This window comes from Phycodurus eques, chromosome 15 (genome assembly GCF_024500275.1).
Source record: "Phycodurus eques isolate BA_2022a chromosome 15, UOR_Pequ_1.1, whole genome shotgun sequence".
Taxonomy (NCBI): domain Eukaryota; kingdom Metazoa; phylum Chordata; class Actinopteri; order Syngnathiformes; family Syngnathidae; genus Phycodurus; species Phycodurus eques.
In genome coordinates, this window is record NC_084539.1 from 19,344,067 (window position 1) to 19,370,229 (window position 26,163).

The following is a 26,163-nucleotide window of genomic DNA, read 5'->3' on the forward strand; positions in this document are numbered from 1 at the left end:
CAGAGCCTAAAATAATTAAACCCCACAAGACATGGTAAATGTCCATTATTTGATATGGATCTTGATGGTTTACTGCATTTTCATCAATATTTCAGTTTTCAATAATGTACAGCTTTAAAAACCCATAAAAACAATTGCCATGTTCCACAAAAAAAAGATTCTGTGCCATAGCTGGGCCATGGTAGAGGAACCGTGACATGGCAGGGGAACATACCTTAAAACTGTGTATAAAGAACATCTTACATTTAAATGGAAATGACCCAACAACAAAACATGCAGTGTGAAATGGCATTGGTTTATTTTCCACAGGTTTTACGCCAGAAATGGTTAGTTATGTACAAAATCTGGAATGTCGCGTGGATGCACGTCTGTGGTCAAGACATAGAAATACACTCGCTACATGTGAACACAGATGCTGTCTCTTTCTGCATTGGAACTTGTTATTGCTGGTTGTACAATTTTAAAAAAAATGCTGTGTGCGTATATATTTACACTTTTTGATTAGTAATGTCTAAAAAATATAACACAGGTTTGGCCTGCTAAAAATAAATAAGACGTGAGCATTCCAAACAGATCCACATGGACGACCACCACTAATTTCCCAAGATTGTCTACAAAAAGACGACAGTTTGACATGAATATTAACGTCACAATTTCAAACAAACACAAGATGTGGAACATGCTCATCGTTTCATCAATTGCCAGCCCATTGTCAACTTAAAACTCATATGATGTTAACAAACATGTAATTGATAAAAAGTGACACACATATCCACAAAACACAGACTCTTCACACTATTCTATACATACAATATATAGATTTTATGTGCTATTTCATTACAAAACTCTTGTCCATATATAAAATAATCGGTGGTGTTACTAAAAGGGGTATTTAAAAAAATCTAATGTGGGGAAAAAAAAAAAGGCTTTATTGCTGCAAAGTGTGAATATTGCTCATTGAAACAGTTCAAGGTCTTCTTATGGCACTTGCTTCTCTCCCCATGAGTCAAATCAACAGGAATGCGCACAAAAAGGCAAGAGTGGTGCTCTCCCAAATGAATGTGTGAAGAAACTTTGGAAAAAATGGCAAGAAAAAGATGAAATGTGGACCCGCTCTTACTCGAGGAGACTTGTTTTTTCCCCCGCCATCCTTGCTTTTGGTCGTGTGGAACAACGGCCACATTGTGGAATAAAAGCAGTTAGGCCGAGCGTCTGAACTTCTCGCACATTCATGTTCACACTCCAAGCATGTAACACTGTCCTACTGCTCCAAAATTCTTATTTATTAAAAAAAATAAAAAATAAAAAAAAATAAAAAAATAAAAGGCAAAAATGAGGGGTGTCCTGCTCCTTAGTGGTCACGCACAAAAGGGGAGCTTTTATTTTTCGTAGAAATTTTTTTTTTTAGAAAGCACAGTGATGACCCATGTGATCACCGCGTCAACACGCTTACATTCAAAGTGGCGTTCCCCCTCCCCCGCAATCGTGTAAAAAAATAAATCTCCCGGTTCTTTCCCCCCGTCGCCGTTTTACGCTTGCACGTCTCTCACGATTGTCAGATCCACAGTACTGGGGAACGTCTTGAGAAGGGAAACGGCGTTCCCGTGGTCGATGTTCACGAAGCTGTAGCCGTTCGCCTGGCAACACAAAAAATGCCATCAATAAAACAATATTACAACACATATATATTTCATAACCTGACTAAATATCAAAGACGGGGATGCAGGTGCACACAGAAGCACAACCCCCTTCACTAACACGACTTTAAATATCCAAAATCATCTGTCTACGGTATCTGTTTATCCAACTAAAACGTGTCATAATGGTATGGTTTGGTGACATACTTGGATAATTTTATCACCGGGCTGAAGAATATTGGATGCTGGACCCTCAGGCTGGACCCTTGTCACAAAGATCCCCTGAAAGCATCAGATCAATAATCAATAACAACACTGTATTTCTATTTCAATTCAATCATATATAGAGAGAAAACCTTTACATTGTCATCTGGACGAAATGGGTTTCCGCGACCTCCCACTCCTCCGGATATACTGAAACCAAGTTCCGGATTTTTCTCTACCTTCACATGGATCTGAAAGGCAAGTCAAACATCTTTCATGTTGACTTACTATTCCAAATAATGTCGATTAAACAGGTGAGACGGTTGTAGTGTCCAAACAGACCTCGTGTGGCGGCCGCATAGGCCCCGAGGCCTGCTGGGAGACTTTGAGCATCAAGTAATCGATCAGCTGCTCTCTGGAGGCGTGGCGGGCCATGGACGTCTGACTCACGTGAGGACGAGCCGACGAGACCACCTGACCGTTCATTAGAGGCACCTGGCACACAGAAACACGCTAATGTCAACGTCAACGTCAAAGCTTGTTGCCGTCATGGACACAGTGGTCATGAAACAAATGAACGACGTAGACGTGATAGGGTCTACATCAAAGATATACACACAAGGAAAAACGTGGCAAAAAGGTGGTGCGAAGGATGTCCACCTACTTTTCTGCGGGAGTCCATGGTGTAGCTCTGCTGCCCCGGTGGCCCAAACACATCGTCCTGCAAGAGATAAACGGTTGATTATTCAGACAACTGAGGAATTAACACAATGACAGTAGACGAGGTGGCGTTGATTCGAGAGAAGTTATTGGAAAGGAGCGTCTGGCTTCTATCTACGTACTGAGCAGCACACTGCATATATTACACGTACTACATCTAACTGCATTTCCACCACAGCAAATTCAAGAGAACCTTTGGAGGACCACTCTGTGTTTAGACTGTGGGAAGTTTTTTCCACATTTAGTTTTGTAGGGAAAATATTATACTGCTAGGAGGTACTTTTAGGTAGTACTTTTGACATGTTCAGTAAGCTTTGGTGTTTAAAAATCTTTGGGGTCCGGGGACTATTGGGGTCCAGGAACCCCAACGGACCCTTGGGGCTGAGGATCCTTTGGGGTCCAGGAACCTCAATGAACCTCTGCTACTCAGGAAACGTTTGGGTTCAAGAACCCCAATTAACCTTTGCTATCCGAAAAACCTTTGGGGTCAAGGAACCTTTGAGGTCCTGGCACATTTGAGGTCATATCACTTTTGGAATTGAGGGACCTCGAACCCAAATGAACCTTTGCTTCCCTGGTAATGAAACCACAAGGAACCTCTGGGCTACAGGAATCTCCAAAAACCCCAATGAACCTTTGGGGTTCAGGAACCGTTAAGATCCAAAGACATTTGGGATCCAAGAACCTTTGAAGTCGAGGAACCTCAATGAACCTTTGAGGTAACAGAAACTTTGGGCTCAAGGATCCCCGATGAACCTTTAGAGTCCAGAATCCTTTAGTGTTTGGGAATCCTTGGGGTCCAAAAGCCTTTGGGGTCCAGGAACCCCTAGGAACTTTTGCGGTCCAGGAACCTTTGGGGTGAAAAGTTCTGCAGCGCTGAACCTATCCGATAAGAACCTTTAAACTCCAGGAGGAACCACCAGGGACCAAGAACTAAAAGTGCCAAGAAGTTTAGGTGGAAATGCAGCTATAATATAATAGTATTATATAATCTCTCCTCTACCAATTCTAGCAGCCACTTACCTTCCACTCAAAGTCACTGCTCAGGCCATAACACAGAGGGACAAGTGGACGACCAAGCGCGCAGCAGAGGAAGTTAGAAGACAATCATGATGATGTCACAAGATGGTGAGACGATGATGACATCAGCCACGATGTACAATGATTATTAATTTGATCACAAATTAGGGGTTCTTGGGGCATAAAGTTTTTTTGCCATGGACTAGTGTTCTATTTTAGTGGCAACACCACAGGTGGGAGTAAGACAGGACTTGCTTGATATTTGAAGGTTAAGACTTAAGTTACTGTGGCAAAAATCAAAGTCAAGTCGAGTCCCCACTAACTTTTAAGCATGTCAAGTCTTTATTTGGGTTAAGCCATGAATCAAGTCAAAAAAAATTGTTCAGCCACAACATATTCACACGTTGGCAACTTCTCTCTCTCACACACATACACACACACACACACACACACACACACACACACACACACACACACACACACACACGCAGAGTAAGTTTTTTTTTTATTATCCCAAACCAAGCTGCACACGATTACTTTGTCTTCTCAACTAAACAAATAACAAGCATGAAGCTTAATGTTTGACCATCAATCAGTGAGCTAAACTAATCTAGTCACTGTCTTTGTAGGTTTTATAGTGACTGAGAAAGATAGATGTAATAGTTGTCTCTTTGCATTGCAAACCTTGCATGTTGCCGTTCTCCTTTTCCCAATTTGATCAAAAACGCAATCCTTGAATCCGAATGCAATAATCTTTTGAGCTTCCTCCATCATACTTGCTTCATGAGGTTGTCTATGCACGCCACATCATAGCATACTGGTACATTATAAAATAAATAAATGAATAAATAAAAAAAACACGGAAAAAATAGCTCTTCTTTCAAAAACCACACAAATGTTACACTGTTAATGTTCAAATGTAAACTGGCAAAACTTGTCGTTAAGTCATGTAGTTAAACTCAAATTCAAGTTGAGTCTTTCCTAGGTTTTAGCCAACCATGTCCTAAAATTGGCGACTGAAGTCTTGACTCGAGTCATGTCATGTGAAAACACAACCTCTACGTTGCAAAAGTTGAATGGCGGGGAGTGCTGCAGAGGCGTGCGCTGGTAACAAAATCAAACATACTCCCACTTGTACCGTACAAATGTTAGATGCTTGTGTGGTAAAAAGCAGGAGAGGAGACACGGGTGAGACTAGGGGCGTTGCGTTGCCGGGCGGTACTCACGCTGAAGGAGGTGTAGGGCCTGAACACGTCCCTACAGCTGCCGTAATAGCAGGAGCGGTGCGGCGAGCAGCCGAGCGGAGCGTTATGGGAATTAAAGGAGCGGGACAGCGCGTTCTGAACGGCGCCGCCGGCCCACGTCAGCGGCGGACATGCAACGCACCCATGAGACACACGCACAAAAACATCCAACAAAGAACATGCACAGTTTAAGAAAGGAATATTTGCTCAAATAGATGCAATGCCTCCAATATTTTTTTTAATAAATTAACACCTCACCTCAAATTAAGCCTTTAAAAGTAACAGGTGGAGCTTCTACGTTTCAGTATACTGTACAGGGAACCCGTGCCTATTCGCTGTTTTCACCTAAATTCACCTATCCTCAGCTATTTACTGAAACACTTAACACGTTTTTTTCTGCTCTTCCTGCAATGCCATAAGCAAGCATCATTAAAGCCCTGGCTAATAGTAAATAAATAATTGGTGTCAAGGAAGTATTGTGGTGCCTTGAGATATGAGTGACCTGATTTACACGTTTTTGAGATACGAGCCGTTGTTCCGTCAAATTTTTTTGCGTTGATTTGCAAGCAAAAAATTGAAATACGAGCACTGTATGATGGCATTGAACTCAACTCAGCTCACCTCACAACAATTTGGCAAATAGTAAACTATTTTTTAAAAAAAAGGAAAAAAAAGAGGCTTCAAGCCGTTTTATGTCACTCCCAAATGAAGCTTATACAAAGCACCCAGCATTGGCCTTAAGTCCACTTAGATTAATGGTAACAAATGCAATAGACAGGTTAACCCATATCACGTGTTAACGATTTCAGCTATGGATGTGTGATGTTTGAACACAAATGGTGCAGTGACACATATATACTGACAATAAAACAGTACTCGCAGGGATATATTTTGTTTATCCTTTGCGAAAACGACTAATATTACTGCAGTGTACTGAGTCGCCTACCAGTAGTATCTAACCAGTTTCCGTCCCACTTATCCTCACTAGGGTCGCGGGTGTGCTGGAACCTATCACAGCTAACTCTGGGTGAGAGGCAGGGTACGCCCTGCACTGGTCCCCAGCCAATCACAGGGCACATATAGTCAAACAACCATTCGCACACACATTAACACATATGGGCAATTTAGAGTCTTCAATTAACCTACCATGCCTGTTGTTTTTGGGGATGTGAGAGGAAACCAGAGTACCTGGAAAAAACCCACACAGGCACGGGGGAACATGCAAACTCCACACAAGAGGGGGCTAATTTGAATCCGGGTCCTTAGAACTGTGACGCAGATGTTGTAACCAGTCAACCATCGTGCTGCCCGCTTACTGTAGTAGCTTGTTTTCACTTGTGTATGCATGAGAAGACTATACTTAATTATGTTATTGCCATATAAAGTATGTAGTACAGTTCTATTCCCTTATTTAAAAAAAACCCACAATTTTGTTGTTTTTTTGGGGGCGAGAGGCTGGAACGAATTAATGGGCTTTCCATTTACTTCAATGGGAAAAATTATTTGAGCTATGAGTGTTTTGAGTTACAATCGTGGTCATGGAACGTATTAAACTTGTACCTCAAGGCACTGCTGTATATCGAAGTGATGCATCTTGACTGTTCCAAGATCTTTATCAGGGAAGAGCTAAGTTTAACCTGGGTTGTTAGCGGAAGTTACGGAGTCTTTGCCACGTGTATGTGTAGGTAAACCTAGCTCCTCACCGACATACAAAGATGTTAGGTCTCTCAGTCGAAATCTATCACTTCAACATACTTCCTTGACACCGATTACTACTATTCTATTAGCCAGGGCTTTAGTGCCATCGTGTGGTATCTTAAGAGCGTTATAGAAAGAGCACAAAAAAAGTTTCACAGTCTATATACATTGTGACATTTTTGTTTGGTTGTATGTTGTGAGACTTTTTAAATGTAAAATATGTCCTTTGGCTCAATAAAGGTTGTAAATCACTGGGCTAGCGTGTTGTGTGTGTACCTTTTTTTTTTTTTTTTTTTTTTTACCTTTTCCATCTTCTTGGCCTCAATGTGCCGCATCACCTGGTCCCTCCAGTCGGCCGGCACCCTTCCTGGCGCACCCGACACCAGCCCCGGCCCGTCCAGGAGCGAGTGCTCCGATTTGACCCTAACATTAGGCCTCTTACTGGGGCTGCCCTGTGGGTAGTGGAAGTCGCTGACCGACATGGTCCTCTCCGGGAGTTCGTGGGGCTGCGGCCGGACGCTGGGCAGCCTGGCCTGAGCGGCTGTGTCGATGCTGTACGTGCGGGTGGAGATGGGCCGCTGCGCCGCCTGGCTCATGGCTAGCGGGCCCCTGGCCAGGGTGTGAATGTCCCGGTAGGTCAGGTAGTCGCCCTCAGGCAGTTGCATGCGCCGAGGCTCGCCGACTGAGGCGGTGGAGGTGGCGCTGCTCTGCCGCTGCAGCGCGCCTCCACTGGGCTGGTTGGTGGTAGAGTGGAGTCGGTCCTTTGCCCACATGTCCCCTGGAGGTTTGGATCCCATGGGGGGCCCTCTTTGCTGGGGCTGCAGTGGATATGGGGGAGCCTGATTGCGATTGGAGTAGTTGATGTTGGCGAGTGACTGGGCGGCAGGAGGGAGGTAGCCTTGGTGTTCTGGGGGCATGGGCGTTCTCTGGGCCCACATGCCGTCTTTGCTTGAGTACTGGATGTTGTACTGAGGAGGGGAGGTGCCTATGGCCCCACTGGAGGGCGCTGGGTACCTGCTTGTGCTGGTAGGCGGTTTGGAGGAAGATAGCAGGTCCGAGCTCGGACAGACTTGGAGATTTTGGTCGTTGAGCAAGGACGCAGACTTGCTCCTCACGATACTCTGGGTCTGAGCCGTGGACGCTGGAGTAGGGCAGCTGCCGCCCACTATCCTACTCTCTGCCGTGGCGTCGCCGTCAAATGAGTACAGCTTCATGCTGCCCGCTTCAATGTTGCTGACACTCTGAGACTTGCTCACCTGAAGGGGGTGGCACCTCCTCTCCGGGGACAGCTCCTCAGTGCTGCGAGAGATCTCGCCGCTGGGTGAGGACCCGTCGCTGACCTGCTGGTTTCCGTTCTGGAAATGGTGGTTGTCAAAACCCCGCTTGGCGTCAACTTCCCCCCGTCCCACTGAACCAATCTGAGGCTCCACCATATTGTCTGTCGGCGGGTGCGACACGTTCATGTTGATCTGGTCCCACTTGGTGTAACTGTCTCCCAGGCCGTTGTTCAGTCCCTTCTCAATGAAAGCTAGTCGTGCTTCCATGGACAGGTCATAGTCACCCCCCGTGGCACTCTGCTGGGCCCTCAGGAGCGCCTGGAGTGACGTTTCCGAGCTGTTGCCGTTGTGCAGCAGCCCGCCGGTGTCTTTGGAGGGGTTCATGTTCTCATCCTCGTGTCTGGAACAAAGACGGAGGGGGGAAGGAAAAAAAAATAAAAATAAAAAATATAAAAAAATCAGAGGCGGGACATTGTTTATATATTTTTTTCTTCTATTTTTTCTCAGGACATTGTGAGAATCTCTAAAGAACATTTGGCGTGACACAGACCTGCTCTTGGGCAGGAAGGGCATCTTGGCCTCCCTCTCGGGGGTGCATAGGGAGTTGTCTTGACTGCTGTCGGTGGTCAGCGACACAGAGTCTGACATGCGTGATGGCGACGAGCAGTTGCTGTTGTTCTGGTTGCTGTTGGCTACCGTGTCGTCCAGCAACGAGTCCGCATCCTTGCTGTCGTCTATGTTAAAAACCACAAGCGCTCACTCATCCTGCCTTTTCTTTCCCTCTATCAGATCTTTTCAAAAGTGGACCTTGAGGGTTTGCAACCCGTAACTTAGGTGCGTTTACGTTTCCTATACCACATGGTTTAACCCTCCCCCCCAAAAAAAGGACCCCCCCCCAAAAAAAATGTTTTTATATATCTATATTTTCGTTTTTTCCTCTAAAGTTAATGGAGGGGCCACTGTGCGGGCCACCAGTTGCCCATCCCTGCAATAGAACTTCACTTAGGCAGTGATTCTTTCACCTATCACTAGAGGGAGCCTGCATACCTTGAGACTTTGAGAATCACTATACTAAACCAACTACTCTTCCCAACCTTTGCTTTGGACCAATTGTTGTAAAATCTCTGATATGATTGTGATGTATCGCATTAATCTGGCATCCCTGCATGCGCGCAGTCTTTCGAGCTCTCTCACACTCTTTTCTTAGGTGAGTCAAGGCGACCTTGGCAAAATATTTGCAGCTTGGAAGCACATGCTGTACCTTGGGTCCAAAGTTTACAAGTAAATAAATCACTGCTTTTGCAACATGAAATTCTTTGGCAATGTTCAGCGCAATTAACTTCGAGCCTTCCACCAGGCTCGATTATGAGGAGGTCCTCAAAAAATTGCCTTACCCCAAGGTATTCCTGTACCCCAGTAAGTTTAAGAAACCCGTTCTGAATACATTTCCTCAAAATGTACCTTTTTTGTCCTTACTCAGCGTCACCACTTTGGGCTGGTTGATGGAAATCTCGATCAGAGGCGGCCGCATCTCGGCAATCTTCATCTCCTCCTCTTCGTCAGAAAGCTCCTCCGAGTCCTGGACAGATGAGAAACACTTTCAGTTCTGAAACACGGTGTCCAAAGTCTGGCCTGGGGACCTTTTGCAGCCCGCATTGAAAGTTATGTCTCATAAGCGCAAGGTGAAGTGCCCTCCCTCTTCCTTCCATTTTTCTGTATGTGGTTCTCGGTGGAAAAAGTTTGTGGACATTTCTGTGCGTGTGACTTGGGTGTCCCTGGTGCATTTACCTCCAGCGTGTCCTCATGGTTTATGGTGGAACTCTCTGATGATTTGAGTGGTACTTGCTGGGAGCTGAAGGACTCAGACTCTATTTCCCTACATACTGCTTCTGGGATGTTTTGGATGTTGAAGGTTGCGTTGCAAGCGTTGCCTCCTAAGTCTGACGCCAGGCCATTAGGGTGTGGGGCTTCTATCACCTGCACGGGCACGCGCACACACAAATGTTAATAGGGACACATCATGGACAAGTGACTTTTAAAAAGCTTGTATTTAAACACATCAGTATTTGGAGTGCTTTCCTGGACATCAGGTGTGACATTAAACAAGCAAGTAAATATTTTGTGAATAAGCAGTTTCGACTTTTTCCAAATTGTGACATCATAATTGATCTGATGTGTCCGCAAAATGCGCCATGTGTAATTCGGAGGCTTCGTGATGAACTGCCTCCTTTCCTTATTATGATCGCAAATGAGTTGGAGTCTAATCCCAGTTGATTTTGGGCAAGAGGCTGGGTACACCAAACGTAGGGCACATAGAAACAAGCAAGCATTCACCCATGTGGATAATATAGAGATTTCAATGTAGCTAACGAGCATGTTTTTCAAAGGCCTGTGCTGAGATTCGAACCCGCATCACAGAACCGTGAGGCAGACGTGGGTAATCAGTTAGTCATCGTGCCGCAGGTCTAAATAGTCACCAAACATGGCGACGACGTTGTGGCCATGTTTGGGCATAAGTAGCCATCATCTAGCTCCGTTCCTAGTCGTCACGGTCACAAAAGCTGATCCTTGGGGTAGATTGACAAAATCAAGCCATAGACATTTGGGGACTCTTAAATTGTGACAAAAAAAAAGAGGTGGTAAAAGTATTCACGCAGTGTACATTAGTAGAAGTGCAGATACTTGTTTAAAAAACTGGTAAGAGTAGAAGTATTGCTTTGACTCCTTTACTTGAGTAAAGGTGAGTAAGTTTTAAAATGTAGGGAGTCAAAGTAAGTCCTCAGAAAAATACTCCAAAAAAAAAAACCCTCCCGAAAAATTTACTGAAGTTCAATAACAAAGTAACTGCAGACTATGTCTTCTAAAACACTAATGACGTGTAAAAAGACATGACAAAAAAACTTTCGAGACCTTGACTCCCACGTCCTGCACGCCAATGTGGTTCCTCTCCGCGGGGGATTTGGGGTCTCTGCCCGACTCTTCGTTCGACTCGTCTTCCTTGAGCCGGTGCGCCACCGACTGAGCCGTCTTCACCATGTTCTTCAGCTCGTCGGGATACGGCGTGGGATAGCGCTTCAGGTTGCCCTCCTGAGAGAGAGAGGAGACACCCTCATTCGAAACGTTCGTAATGACGACAACAGGGGGTCTTGGGAAGGACGCGTAGTACCCTCGGGGGGGTTTCCCTCTCGTCCTTGTCCTCGTCGCACTCGAATGCCACCTGAGCTCGGTGCTTACGCTGTTCCTCCCACAGGGCTGGATTGAAGCTTTCAGAGTCGGAGTTGGGAACGTCTGGAAGACAAGCGGCACGGGGTGAGGGATCTCTATCAAAAATATATATCTTATATTTTTTGTGGGTTTTTTATTGGAGTATGTTACATTTTAAGTGTCATGAAATGTGTCCCTGTTTGCATTTTGTTCCTGTACTGTACCAAATGTGAACCGAAACAAAGTACGTACCGAACTTGACTTGAGGCATATAGTTGGACCGCTTTGCAGCAAATACTGTGCTTGCTTTTACTTCAGACTATCTGCAGCTTTAAGCAAACTCAATTAAGACCTTTAAAAGGCCATTTTAAACACATTTAAGATTTCTCTCACACTAAATATGACCAGTAGGAGGGCAAATAGTCTCACAATAACTGATATAAAATTGATTATGCAAAATAACTGAACGCTGAATTTTAGGATTAATTTTCATTTTCAAGGACAATAAAGGCCTTCATTTGGACAGTCGACCTTGAAACGCCTATATTTTGACCTTCTATATTGAATGCGCATGTATGCGTTTAAACACAAGGTGGCACAAAGACAACAGGGACTTGTCAAAATTGAGAAACCTAGCCCAAAAGATGCTGCTTCATGAGAGCTCAATCCAAAGTTACATGCGTGTGTAACTGGACTTTCTGCTGACATCATCACTTGGATGATCACTTTACTAGGTCAAGTACTCAGATACTCCCGAGAGGAGGTCAGTTTGTGTAACTTGAGGCCAGGAAATGTCGCCTGTGTCTCAGGTACTAGCTATTAAACATGCATGCGAGTCAAACTAAAGGCTTCACACTCACAGTCCTCGGTTCTGGTCTGCTGCGGGAACATGTAGTTGGTTAGTACGGTTTTCTGGGTCTCGGGATCCTCTTCCTTCTGCAGTGGGATCAGGGGTTTGGACTGCGAGAGAGTGACCAGGAAAGATGATCACTATCTGAATTAGTCTCAAAAAGACTTGATTGAAAAAGTCGTTACAGAATAAAAGATAACAACTACAAAACAGGGTCAGGGTCTATACCTGATTTTCAGACAACCACATGGCCGTCATTTGGCTCAGCTTAGTGAAACTGTAGGGGAGGTTCTTCAACCTGCAGAGGAACAAAAAACACTAAGTCATGCAGTCAAATAACTGAAAAAGCCTAAGAAACAATTCAAAAGTCAGTCGAGTGAGGCGGTTTATGAAAAATGTATAAAAGTGTGACGGTGCTGCTAGGAAGCAAAACATTTGTGGGAAAAAGGGCGCTAAAGTCAAATAAAAGTCTGTAACCGCCATCTCTAAGGCTGAGTGATAATGGCCTTTGAATAAAATAAATCTCAGATTGTTTCCACCCAAAAAAAAACGATCCTCATAATTTTTTCCTCTTCTGCAAATCACATTATTCAAATCAGTTTTTCTTTTCCCCCCCCATTAACTTTCATCAACCTCCACTTTTTGTTTCAGATAAAGTGCATCCAAAAGGAAAAACTATGCTTTTTGTCAAACCATGTACTGCATGTAAACGTGATCCTTAATAATAATAATTAATAATTATAATAACAATAGCAAAGTAAAAAGATTCCTCACAAAATAAAGTTTAAAAATGCTAAGTCTGGTTGGAATGGCCTTCGTACAACACACCAAAAAATTAAAAAATCGAATGATTTTAGTGTCAGAAGAACAAGTTTTTTTGGTGGGGGGGGGGGGGACATTTTTGTGTGATATCGAAATTGTGACTCAAAAACTTCAAATTAGCATTAAGCTATATAACGTCAATATTTCTCAACATATCTCCTTGACCCTTTCGTTTCATCTGCTTCTCAGGGAACCCCTTCTTTGATTGCCTGACAAGTTTCGGCTAGAAATATCCACCAATAAGCTCACAGGGGCCGAAACTCCAAGGGGTTCTCCAAGTCGACGCGTCAAAATTACAGTTACATTTGAAATGGCTTCACTTTCCCTAAAACTCAACTTAAACAGCGCAAATGACACGGTATTTGTGAGAAGAGCAGTTTGGCAGTAGAATAGGTCATCTACTTTAGTAATCAATTGTTTTTTCCTGACTGTATTTGTTATGGAGGATTTGAGACATTTGAAGTGCCCATTCCATGTTTTTGAGAAAATTCCACAAAGAAGGCAGCCTCTTATCACGTTGCTATTAATAATAATGGCACAGATTTATAGAGCGCCTTTTCAATATTTTAGGATTGGCCACAATTTGACCCAACAACTGATTTTTATAGATGATTTCCTATGTGGGAAAAAAAATGGATTGTGAATGCAAAAAAATAAAAATTCTACAGGTTTTGCAATGACAAGACATAGGGAAGCCCAAAAGCATCTCAGGTTACAGATGATTACAGGCTAATGAAGGTATCGGCGACGCTGTCATTCAGTGTATCCGCTTACAAGGGAGAGGCTGCCTATGTGTGAACATACACTCGTGTCTCGTGCTACACTCACTTGTTGTTGCTCAGATTGATGACCTTCAGCTTGTGCATGTCCCCCATCTCCTCCGGCAGTGACTCCATTTTGTTGGAGTGCAGGAACAGCACGGTGGCGTTTTTCCAGTTGCCCATCTGTCATTAAAAACAGAGCCACAGATGTTTAGATGAGCGCACTCTGACACGAGGGAAGGGGGTACATATGTGCAGTCACCTCAGGGGGAAGCTGGCTGAGGAAGTTGTGATCGGCGGCGAAGGTGCGCATGGCCGCGCACTGACCGATGGACGCTGGCAAGGCTTCGATCTCGTTGAAGCTGCAGTCCAGTTCGTCTAGAGAGGTGAGCCTGACAGGCGGGACACAAACAACGCACGTCAGCATGTGAAAAGCACCCACATGAATGGGCAGAAAAGGAAGTTTCTAGGATTTGGGGGTAATGTCAGAGGTGTAACCGAGGCGGGACGGCTGTGTGAAACAGAATAGCGGAAAGCCGGAAATGGGTGTGTGAAGTGACACACACAACTCCTCCTGCTCCATTGTTTTGAACGCAATTATCACGGCCCGACAATTGTTTTATGTCACACCCCACTAGGCATGGGCTTGTTCCCACTTTCAAGGTATACCAAGGTTTTTAAAAGTCACGGTTGCTATCAAAACTTAAAACCTTGGACTGGGATGCTCCAATTTTGCGGAAACTGTGTGAAACGGGTCCCTTTGTCTTTGGACCCTTTCACACTGCAGCATTTTCCCATATTTTCGCACTTATGCATGAAAGGTAGCAACACTGGCAGTGGACGAAGGCTACCCACCAATTTACCGGCTTTGGTGTTTGTTTCAGAGTCATGACACGCATTTCATGACTGTTCTCGCCACAGCATGGCCGCTAATCTGCTCATCTGACTGCTAACATATGGACTCATCTTTAAAAGCCTGCTGGGGGGTCTTATTATAAATCCAACAACAGCCTGTGTCCGCACTAACAACCAACACAATGCGGCTTTCAATTCTCGCACAGGATTAAAGTCAACCACTAGGGTTTTGTAATCTGCGCCAGACGCACTTTTAACGTAGGAGATAATTGCTTGTTTGGAAGAGAGTGAAGGATTAGGAAAGGAGGAGGATGATCCTCACCCTCCAATGGAGTCCGGAAGCTCCATTAGTTGGTTCTCGTCCACCTTCAGAGCTGTCAGTTTCTTCAGTGAGCCTGAGAACCAAACAGAGAGGGTGAAAGAGAGCGGGAGAGTTACACAACAGCAGCTCCGGGTGCTTAGCGACGGGAAACTTCCATCACAGCGCTGTATTGGATTACGGAAGACTGTCATCAATACGCCCGTCTACTGCAAATAAATCCCCACTTGTCTGATTGTGCTGCGTTTATGTTCACGCAGCAGGATATTAAACTACACACAAATGCGTCACTTTAAACTGACATTTCATTTCATGCCTTGTTTTTTTTTTTTTTTTTTCAGTATTCATCTTTTGGAATCTCTGTCTATTATTAGGCCTCTGGCGAGTGAATTGGGGGTGGGGATATATTTGCAGGAAGCCATCACTTATTCTGTTGTATGAACAGCAACAGGTGGGTCCACAGGTTTAATGTACCTTTTGCCATCCAAAGGAAGAACATTTAAATAGTTCTGCCTGTCACTAAACACCGCTGGCATACATAGACAAAAATATATTCTGAATAAAAATAATTTAAATAACAATACCAATAGTCACAAGACATAATTGATTTTCTTAAGAGTCAACATATACCAAACCGAAAACCGCCACAACAAAATTGAGATAGGAACCAAAATGTGGATTTTCTGAACCTTTCCACCCTTAATAGTTACATTTAAGAGATCATGTCTTGAGCCAGCAAGCATTCATTTATTAGCTTTTCCTGTCGCTCAACCTGAGGAACACATGAAACTAAATCACTGCTCTAGTCAGATCATGTATTCTAATCAGTCAGGTCAAACTAACATTAAATGACAGAAATAATGGGTGCTAACTTACTGTAATTAAATTACTTCACCCACACTGAAACTTTAGAGCATGATTCGACAGAACGCCGGCATGTTTACGTCCAACCGTTCGTGCTACTGCTAGCTTGCTAGGCTACATAACATTTTATTGCCTGCTTGCGAGCCGTATTAAAAGTACGTGAACATACCTCAAGCAAGCCTTCAATGAATGTCCTCTCCTGTCCTGAGCACCGGTGACCAGCAACACACGTTTTCCCCCAGTTTGTCCTCATAATACAGTCGGCGCAATCCACTCTTGTTGTCGTCGCCGCGGTAACGAGTGTATCCGGTCGCATTTGAGTTGACAAGATAAAGCCAGATGATCGTAAAAAAATGGGATGCGGTGGTTTCGGAATACCACTTTTTTCTTGCAGTAGTCTGACAGTGCAATCGTGAAAGAGCAAACTCGTCTTGTAGTCTGATGCGGGGATTACGTGCTGCCTGTCTCCGACGTGTTGTCTGTCCCACACCGCCGACGTTTTTCTCTCTCTCTTTTTTTTTAAAATAACTTCCTTGTTCTGTCAGATATTTACAGTACAGACAAGGCTAAAAATAAACTAGCTTTTGAATTCAAATATACTGTGCACGCGGCTACGCGGAGTTCATGTCTTTTGCAGAGCCGATCGATCCGCGAATGATGACATTAAAGCCGATCAGCATAAAACGCTAAATATCGGCCGATACCGATCAGCCCGACCAAATCGGTGTAAAGTCTAAACTAAACAAAAAAAATGCACCATGTGATTTTAAGAAGGTTTGTTTCATGTTAGAACAAGCCAACAAACTTGTTTCCTAAAACTCAACCTCTGAAACAGTTTATCATACTGGTTAAATGTTACTTGAAGCACTTTGTTCTTCCTATTTTATTCATTTTAATTCTTTGCACTTTATTGGCTTGCTTGAAAACTGGCTGCACAACCAGATATTTTGAATAGTATTTTTCCATTGGCTATTTTGTGTTTTACTTCATTTTACTGTGTTTTCTATATAAAATATGAGTTAGATAACTAAATGGAGAAAAGATAAAGAGAAAATTGCAATTGATTTCATGACGGTCTCAATATGCAAGAAAAGAACAAAAATAATCACAAAAGGATGCTCGTGAAAATGTACACATCTCAAGGGACAGTAGTACTCCCTTGTAAAGTTAGAAAAAAATTACGTTTCATCCGTTGACACGAAATTGGGTGGACATGTCGACCCCAACAGAATGCACAAAAAGTGTCATTCACAAAATTGAAGAGGAAGTTGACCATTTTTGGTTTGAAGGAGCCATTTTGGGTGGATTCTAGGGCGCCTACTTTGACAAAGTCCTCCAAGGGAATTCCCCCAAATCAGAAGCAGATATCCTAAATAGCCAAGTGGGCATGATGTCAAAGCTTCATCATTTCAAAGATCTGACCTGAAAAAAGGGGAGCAAGGGCCTTTTATGGCTACTTGCAGCTTTAATGTATCTTGTTTTTACCCTTTGCTGTAACATGTTCAAGTATTATTACTATCAAATGCAAATAAATGTCGTAAAAATGGAAAATATAATGGCAGGGGAAGTTTAGGGGTGTGAGCGAAGCATTACCAATGGAGCCTGGTAGCTGGGTGAGGGCGTTATTGGAGAGCAGCAAGTCCTGCAGACTTTCGCAGCCGCAGATCTGCTCGTCCACCATCTCCAGGTTGTTCTTGGACACATCCAGGTAGAGCAGCTGCTTGAGCGTGCCCAGCATCTAAGGACAAGTACATACAAATCGGCGTAAGCAAGGATCCAGACAAACAGTGTGTTGTTTGCATTCCGGGCTAAAGAGCAAATAGATAAGGAACAAGCAGATGTCAATATGGATTGCAGGACGGTAGTTGGCTATGCCCATTTTTGGGGATAATGTGTGCACGTCAGTACCCCTGGCAAGAACGTCAGCCGGTTTCCGTCCATCCAGAGCTCCTTGATTCCGGTCAACTGCTCCAGTACCTCAGGCTGTAGACGGCATGGTGAGAAGGGAGGTTAAAATGCGTGTGTGAGGAAGGGTCTGCGTGCCAAGTGGAACTTTTGTGAACAGTCCTCTCGAGCCCACAGCAACACTCACCACTTCAGTGAACTCGTTGCTGCCCAGGTCCAACCTTTCCAGCTGCGTGAGCTTCTGCATGCTCCTGCGGACACACGCACACACACACACACATCGGCAGGGTCGTAAAATCTGTCAGGATGGTGGAGGAAAAAAGTCAGAGGGAGCTGTCAGCGGGGATTAGAAGCAACGTGGGCCAGGTCCTTCAAAGAAGTCTGTGCGCGTTTGTTTTTGGCGAGCTCGCCTGTCGAAGCAAAGCAGAAGCCAGCTGACAGCGCTGTTTAGATCTCAGGGGCTCCTCGTAACGTGAGAATTTAAGACGCGTAAAAGGAAGCCTGTCGCTAATAACCTTGTAAGTCCACTTCACGACAATTTGGAGTGTCCGCTGTAAAAAGTGTGACACTCGACATGTTTTAGCGAGTATGGCCATTGGAAGCCATTTTGTTCAGACATTCAAATCCACTCTACAAACATATTAAATGGCAAATATTAAGTGACTTTTCAAAGTCTATGCAAATTGGTGACAAGAGCAGTGTTTGCCAACCTTTGAGCCCAGGCACGTTTCTAAAAATAATAATAATAATAATATAAATTATAATAAATACAATAAATAACAAATAAATACATTTAAAAAGCTCACTGCACAGCATCAACCAAAAATGTCACAAAAGGTTGATACCCAGGTTAATAATTATGTAACTCTTGCCATAGATTAACAAAGATACATCCTTTTAGTAAATAAATGTTTTTCAGACCAATTAAGTGAAATTGGATCATTTCCTGTGGCACACCTGTAGGGAATCACTATTCACCACTAAGTGTAAAAATAAACAGCCAAGTAAATCTTTTATACCTCTGATACATTTTTGCCAAAATGTGTCTGTGAGCTAGCCGTCAGTGTTACAAATTCAGCGACCCGCTTTCGACCCCTCTCGCCAAACATTTTTCAAAAAAGCAAGCGTCGTTCCTGCTAAGAAACGAACAACATGAGCAGAATCACGTTCACACTGTTTCTTGTATGACAAGAAAGGAGCCTGGTGGAAGGCAATCCCAGAGCTTGGAAACAAATGTTTCAAAACGTCTTCGGTATCAGGAGAAATTAAGACAAACCCAAACGGGAGAGAGGATGGGAGAGCAAAACTTGTTTTGAATCATGTCATTGCTATTAACGTTTTCTAAGCGAGATGGGTGGAAAAAAAATAGTGAGATTTTTGTGAATAATTTTATTTTCAGTCTTTATTGCCCATCCTGAACACAATTCACGCTTTTACCTTCTTTATGGGCACCCCCGGTGGTCATGATAACCAAAGCCACACACAGTTTTGACCCTGCGGTGGGGGGAGAATGGATAATTTACATGAGACAGGACCGCCCCATCAAAACAACTCTAAATAGATGATAGATAAATAATAGCTAATAGATAAATGTCACAGATCAGGGCATTTTTAATGAAATACTGTGGTAAAACATTTTCTTTCTTGCTTGGAATGTGACCGACACGGTTGTCATTAGACAGCGATGAAGTTGACAACCACCTGGTGTTTTGTGCTTACAATGAGCCGTGCAGAATTTTCCGGAATGACCGGTGTGGCGTGTGACTCCTAAAAAGCATCGGCCCCGCTGGGTGTGTGAGCGAGTCCCTGAAAAAGGCTTTCTTTGTCCACGGAAACATTTATTGACATCTGCCGAGATGCCTGCTCGTCGCCCGGGGCAACCCTCAAGATGGCCGCTACCGCTCTTTGTAAGGTCAGTCGGCCTTCTAACAGCTCTGTCATCTGTCACATACACAGGCGGGGTGGATGTAAAATGGAAAGCAAGGAGAGTTGCAAGTTTTCCCCCAATAGAGTGTGAAATAAAAGAACCAAGTGCCCGGCTATTTCCCCAGAAACTGTCTTTTAGCGAGCCCTTCCGAATTGTGACATCACTATCTGGCCAACTGACATAACACCACCCCCACACTGCGTTTCTCCGCCTTTGAAACTACGCAGGCCAAGAGCCATCATTTTCAAGTGACAATTGGACTATACGAGACCAGTCTGACGTTGAAGCCAAAAGCCAAGCTTTGGTAGCCCGGATTAGCGTTGGCAAATAGCATTAGCTTCTTATCAGCAGTATGCACATATTGCACTTTAGTATTAAAACTATGGACATGCTATCTTTTACACACTTTTCCTCCTGGCTTGCACTCATTGCTAGGTGAGTCTGCAGTAACAGTTGGTGTGGAAAAACAATCACTGCTAAATCCCGCAATATGTTGAATAATCTGTGATATGGGTATGATTAAAAAAAAAAAAAAAAAAAAATATATATATATATATATATATATATATATATATATATATATATATATATATATATATATATAATTATCTGTGGTGCCACATAAAGTGAATCGTGATACAACAAGGGACAACTGTAATTCCTGCTAAAAAATAAAATAAAATGGACAACATGAGCGGAATCAATTTCACATTGTTTAAGTTTCCCTGAACTTGCACCTGGAGCTTTCTCAAATGTTCTCTGATGGAGGAACAAACCTCACCTCACTGTTACGGCAAAAAGATTACAAAACCTGTCACAGCAAGCCGGCGGGAAAGAGAAGTGGGGGGTTGAGTTTATGTAACACGGTGGGATTGAATAGTGCGAGAAAGAGGAGGAGGCGGGTGAGGTGGTTCTCCTCTTACTTACTTTGGCAACATCTTCAGCTGGTTCTCTCTCAGCTCCAGAATCTGCAGCTTAGTCAGCCTGCAGCCACAAGAACAATACAAATGTCATCATTGTCATCATACAAATAAATACTGGAACTGACTGTATGTTTTGTTTACGGTGCGTCATCACAACAAGTTTACGCGTCACACGCATGAACCATAAACGGGTGACACTGAAGAACCAGTTCAGCCAGAAAATGGATCACTGGGAAGCTCCAGAACAAGCTGACTGCACCGTGACACCACACATTTATTAATACGCTTGTAACAAACAACACTGCTGACTATTATTCTTATACTATATTCTTATAGTATAGTGCTAACTTCACTGTTGATAGTCCTCTAGTTATATATATATCTTTTTCTACATACAACACTGCTGACTATTCTTGCTGCTGTTCAAATTCAGCTTTGTAAATCTTTATATATTTAACAATAATAATAATATTTAATAATTATTGTATATATTTACATATAATCTTTATATTCTTTTTATTCATATATAGTTGTTGCTCCACTGTAAAGTTAGTATTGCTGGTGTTTAGTTCATTTTCAATTGTTTATAAGTGGCGTGACAAAGTATTGACCCCCTTCTCAAATTCTTATATTTTTACATAGTTTCCCCACTTTAATGTTTAGGATCATCAAACAAATGTAAATATCAGACATACTTAACCCAAGTGAACCTAAAATGCTGTTTTTCAATAGCGATTTCATTTATTAAGGAAAATATTCAACGTTACCTTGCCCCATTTGTAAAAAGTAATGGCCCCCTAAACCTAATAACTGGTTGGGCCATTCTCAGCAGCAACAACTGTAATGAAGTGTTTTCTATAGCTGGCAATGAGTGTTTCACATCACTGTAGAGGTATTTTGGCCCAATCTTTTTTGCAAAATTATTTCAATACAGCAAAAAAGGAGGGTTTTCAAGCATGAACAGCCTTAATAAGGTCATGTCACTGCATTTCAATCAATTCAAGTCCGGACTTTGACTAAGCCATTTTAAGCCATTCAGAAGTTGACTTGCTGGTGTGTTTTGGATTGTTATCAGAGCCAAAGTGCGCTTCAGCTTGTGGTCACAAGCTAATGGCTGAACATTCTCCTTGAGGATTTTCTGAGGATTCTAAAGAGAATTCATGGTTCCAATCAATCACAGCAAGTTGTCCAGGTCCTGAAGGAGCTAAGCAACCCAAGACCATCAAACTACCACCACCATGTTTGAGTGTTGGTAGTATTTTCTTTTTCGGAAATGCTGTGCTACATTTCCGCCTGATGTAACGAGACACACACCTTCTAAAAAGCTCAACTTTCATCTCGTCAATCCATATATGCTCCCAAAATTCTTCATCATCATTCAGATATTTCTTTGCAAAAGTAAGACGAGCCTTTGTTCTTTTTGGTCAACAATGGTTTTCGTCTTGGAACTCTGCCACGGATGCCATTTTTGCCCAGTCTCTTCCTTATTGTTGTGTCATAAACACTGACTTTAACTGAGGCAAGGGAGGCCTTACGGTTCTTTAGAAGTTGTGCTGAGTTCCTTTGTGGCCTCCTGGATGAGTCATTGCTGTCCCCTGGGGGTAATCTTTGTTGGCCGGCCATCCTGGGAAGGTTCAGCACTGTTCCATAATTTCTTCATTTGAGGTTAATGGTTCTCCCTATAGTTCGCTGTAATCCTAAAGCTTTAAAATGGCTTTGTAACCCTTTACAGACTGATAGATGTCAATTACTTTATTTCTTGACTGTTCGTGAATTTGTTTGGATCGTGTCATTTTGTTTGACTTGATTTTGTCAGACAGGTTCTTTTTAAGTGATTCTGGAGGTAATCAGGCTTGGGTGTGATCAGTTAAAAATAACCACAAGTTGTGATTAGGCACAATTCATTCATTTAACAAGGGGGTGTAATTACCTTTTCACACAGGGCCAAGTAACTGAATCGTTCTGTTTTTCTTTTAAATGAAATCATTTCAAAACAACATTTTAAGTTCACTTGGGTTGTATTTGTCTGATATTTATATTTGTTTGATGATATTAAACATTAAAGTGGGGAAACTATGCAAAAATATAAGAATGAGATGGGGACCAATACTTTTTGATGGCCCTGTATAAACCCTCTATCGATAGATATTTTGTTTTTGCCACAAACAATGCTGCAGACTATTTTTGCTGCTATTCAAGTTCCCTTCTGTATAAATACTGTAGCCACTGTATTTATTCATTTATAGTTGCCAATCCACTGCAGGTAGTTAAAGGTACTATACTGCTTTTAACAGTATCTTTTTTTGATGCAGGTATAGAATTTGCTGCAAACAACGTCACCAAATAATCTTGCTGCTGTTTTAATGCATGTATTTTAGTCACGTCGTTGCTGATAAGATACTATTCCTGGTGTTCATTTCATTCCCATCGGCTCATATATATAGGCGATTTAGTCATCAATGGTTCGTTTTTTTGGCCACATACAAGGTTGCTGTACATTCTTGCTGCTCTTCATTCACCACTTGTATAGTTAGTATTTTTTCTGGTGTGTATTTCATTCCCAGCTATTTTTAAATAGACTATTTTATTGACATCAGCATAGTTTTTGCAAGATACAACATTGCTGGCTCTCCTTTCTGCAGTTCACGTTCACTTCTGTAATGTACATATAGTATTTATTCATCTATAATTGTCACTTCACTGCTGGTGTTTATTTTATCTTCAACTGCCGATTCTTGACTTTTGGAGCAGAAAATGTTGCTTCGAGTTGCTCACCCAGAAGATCCAATGTAGTAGTAAGATATCAAAGCCCTTAATAAAATCAAGCTTTTTTGAGATTGTGTTTTTCTCAAACAGACCTGCCAAAACTCGCTGGAAGGAACTCCAGGAAGGCATCGTTCAGGTAGAGCTGGCTCAGGCTCATGAGCTGGGTGAAACCATCGGGCAGCCTTAACACATGCAAGCATGAAAAGGTAAGTCACACGAGCAGACCAACAGTGTTGTGGTTAGCAATTTCCATACGTACTTTGAGATGGGATTGACGCTGGCCTCCACAATAGTGAGCATTTTGCAGTTCTTGATATTCTCGGGAAACTCCTGAATACCTGCACAAAGCAACAAAGACCAACACCCTTTAGCTTTAGCCAACTAATTTGACCACAACACAATTATAATTTAAATATATACACCTTCAGTCTTAGGGAGCTAAATGACAACAGCACACATCTATTATCTATACACTGTTCGCTCTAGCTCGCTAACATGACCGTAGCACGCTTCTATTTTCTGTAGACCGTTACCTTATGCCAGCGCACACGACATCTTGCCCCTTAATATTTGTATATTTGTCTGCATATTTTTCTAATTTACATTTTTCCATGGAATATTTTTATACGTCTAATGTTGTATTGGTTTCTTATATTTGTGTAGTATTGTCCTATATTTTTGTTTTTTCCCAATATTTTGGGACTCTTTCATCTAATATTTTTACATTTGTTTCTAACATTTGTGGATTTTTCATCTAATATTTTTCAATCTTTGTCTCATATTTAGAAATTATTTATGTGTATTTTTCAACTAACATTTTATATTTTTGTCTAATATTTTGAATTACTTTCTAATATTAGTTTTTGTCACCCCCTGAATTTTATTTAATTTTTTTTACATTTGTATACATTTTACCTTAAAACTTGTTTTGATTTTTTTTTTTTTTAATTTGTGCAGTTTTCATTTTCTACTTTTCATCTAATATTTTGGTATTTTTCTCCAATCCTTTTATATTTTTTGTCTAATATTCTTGTATTTGTCATGTAATATTTTTTATTTTGTAATTTTCCAATAGTTTGAATTAATATTTCAAATACAAAATATTTTTGTTGAAACGTTTTTGTAATTTGTTTCTAATAATAGTAAGAATACATTTGATTTAGATAGTGCCTAGCATGTTTTACAAATCAGACAGAAAAAAGAGAGACTGACCACACAGGTGGCTGACTAACTGTGGGCCAATGGGCTGGGGAAATGTGGGTTTTGAGGGCCGATTTGAATGAGTCCATGGTTGGGGCATTACATATTTCAGAGGGGACGGAGTTCCAGAGGGTGCAGGCTGCCACATTGAAGGCTCTGTCCCCAAAAGTGCGCCGGTTAGTACAGAGCCTTGAGGCACGCCTTGATTGACTGGGACAGGGGGGAGCTGGTATATACATATATGGAACAGAACCACAGCACATCTCTATGTTACATACACCATTAGATTTACCAGGCTAACGTGACAAGGGACAGGATTTCAAGCTCCTTTTCTGTGGGTTCTGGACTCAAACACGGAGCTCCGAGCAGAGGCGAGTTCCGGACTTACTGTTTTTGCTGACGTCAAGCTCCCTGAGGTTGACGAGGTTGGCGACGCCGGGGGGCAACACGGTGACGTCGTTGTCGGGCATGCTCAGTCGCTGGAGCAGCTGGCAGTTGAACAGTTGCTGGTGGATCAAAGACAAATTTAGTGACTGGATCTTATGAGTAAAGTCAATGTAGAAGTATCTCTGGCTCACTTTGGGCAGCTCTTCAATCTGGTTGGCATCGAGAAAGAGCTCCTGCAGCGTCTTCTCAAAGCTGAAGATCTCCTTGGGCACTGTCTCCAGGCTGCAGTGAGAGTAGTCCAGAGACGTCACCGCCTCCTCCTCGCCACGCAAGCAGCGGCATGGCACCAGGCGAACGAAGAAGCTGCGCTTCGACATCCTCAGGCACTACAGGGCGGAAGATGAAGAAGAGATGAGCAGGAGATGTTAGGGATGCATTGTTTATATAAAAAAAATCCATTGTATGTGTCAGATATTTTTTGTCTAATAATTTTGCATTTTTTCATCTAATAGTTTGAAATTTCAAATTTGTTTTGCATTTTTTGTCTAATATTTATGCAGTATTTTCTGACAGTTTGTTTATTTTCAAGCATTTGCGTATATTTTTCCACTGTTCTCTAATATTTTTGTACTTATTTTACTCAATACTTTTTAAAGTCTAATATTTTGTATTATGTTTCAATGTTTTTTTTATTTTTTGGACTGTTTTTTCAGATTTCTTGTAATGATTTTTTTCCCCATCATATTTAATATTATTTTGTCAAATACAAACATCTTTGTATTTTTCCTAAATTGTAATTTTTGTCAGTTTTTATTTTTCTCTCACTTTTTTTCTTCTTTTTTTTTCTCCAAATCAGTCTAATATTTTTGTATTTGCATCAAATGTATTTGTATTTTGTGGAGTACATTTTGGAAATACCTTTGTATCGTTTACCATACATTTTATACTGAATATTTTGTATTTAATATTTTTGTGGTACTGTCTTTTTCAAAGATTTGTGTTTCTCGCCTCAAATTTTTCAATTTCTTTTATTTTTAAATTGTCCTTAATATTGTATTTTTCATAATTTTGTCTATATTTTGTTTAATATTTCTGTACTGGAATTAAAAACATTTATCATATGAGGTCATATTACCAAAATAACAAGAGCTCTAGATTCTTGAAAGAATCACGGCTTTTAACTTGACACGTGACTCGATATGGCCATTTCCGACCGTCAAATGGTACGTGACTAAATCTGTTCCTAAATGAACACAGGTTTCACACGGAATCCAGTCCAACAAGAGACGCTTTGTTGCTTAAAGCATGTGGAGAATGTTGGAACGCACACAAGCGTGGCACCATGTTTTCAATGATAAGAACCCCACGAAACTGTTGCTGTGTCAGTCTTCAATGTGAATAGTATTCATTCGTCTTTTGGCTGCAGGTGTTTGGGCAGGGAAAGGTCAGTGTGGCTGGGGAGTAACTGCCTTTAAAAGGTGCACACACACACACACACGGCATGTCGTCCAAGAGCCTTCCACACACACTGTGACAGATCACATGAAAGCACTCTCAGTTCAAGTGTGTGGGTTACCACA

The 26,163-nt window shown here is 42.2% G+C and overlaps 1 protein-coding gene across 5 annotated transcripts in view; it reads right to left on the bottom strand.

Annotated features, from left to right (window-relative positions):
- Positions 1-279: 279 nt before the first annotated feature.
- The window catches only part of erbin (erbb2 interacting protein), a 40,082-nt gene continuing 14,198 nt past the window's right edge, over positions 280-26,163 (bottom strand). For 3 of the 5 annotated variants that reach the window (XM_061699530.1, XM_061699532.1, XM_061699531.1), the window contains 25 exons: positions 24,775-24,969; positions 24,585-24,702; positions 23,256-23,334; positions 23,089-23,178; positions 20,235-20,291; positions 17,568-17,631; positions 17,384-17,458; positions 17,069-17,213; positions 14,615-14,687; positions 13,700-13,829; positions 13,505-13,620; positions 12,083-12,152; positions 11,865-11,964; positions 10,967-11,088; positions 10,711-10,887; positions 9,589-9,777; positions 9,262-9,379; positions 8,351-8,534; positions 6,826-8,200; positions 4,808-4,921; positions 2,506-2,562; positions 2,184-2,336; positions 2,000-2,092; positions 1,845-1,919; positions 280-1,637 (listed from right to left, as the gene is read on the bottom strand). In XM_061699530.1, coding sequence (XP_061555514.1) covers positions 1,530-1,637; positions 1,845-1,919; positions 2,000-2,092; positions 2,184-2,336; positions 2,506-2,562; positions 4,808-4,921; positions 6,826-8,200; positions 8,351-8,534; positions 9,262-9,379; positions 9,589-9,777; positions 10,711-10,887; positions 10,967-11,088; positions 11,865-11,964; positions 12,083-12,152; positions 13,505-13,620; positions 13,700-13,829; positions 14,615-14,687; positions 17,069-17,213; positions 17,384-17,458; positions 17,568-17,631; positions 20,235-20,291; positions 23,089-23,178; positions 23,256-23,334; positions 24,585-24,702; positions 24,775-24,960 — 4,068 coding nt within the window. In that variant the 5' untranslated portion in view covers positions 24,961-24,969 and the 3' untranslated portion in view covers positions 280-1,529. Of the gene's footprint in view, positions 1,638-1,844; positions 1,920-1,999; positions 2,093-2,183; positions 2,337-2,505; positions 2,563-3,584; positions 3,601-4,807; positions 4,922-6,825; positions 8,201-8,350; positions 8,535-9,261; positions 9,380-9,588; positions 9,778-10,710; positions 10,888-10,966; positions 11,089-11,864; positions 11,965-12,082; positions 12,153-13,504; positions 13,621-13,699; positions 13,830-14,614; positions 14,688-17,068; positions 17,214-17,383; positions 17,459-17,567; positions 17,632-20,234; positions 20,292-23,088; positions 23,179-23,255; positions 23,335-24,584; positions 24,703-24,774; positions 24,970-26,163 lie in introns of those variants that run through there. The other 2 variants (XM_061699533.1, XM_061699534.1) reach the window with 2 other exon arrangements.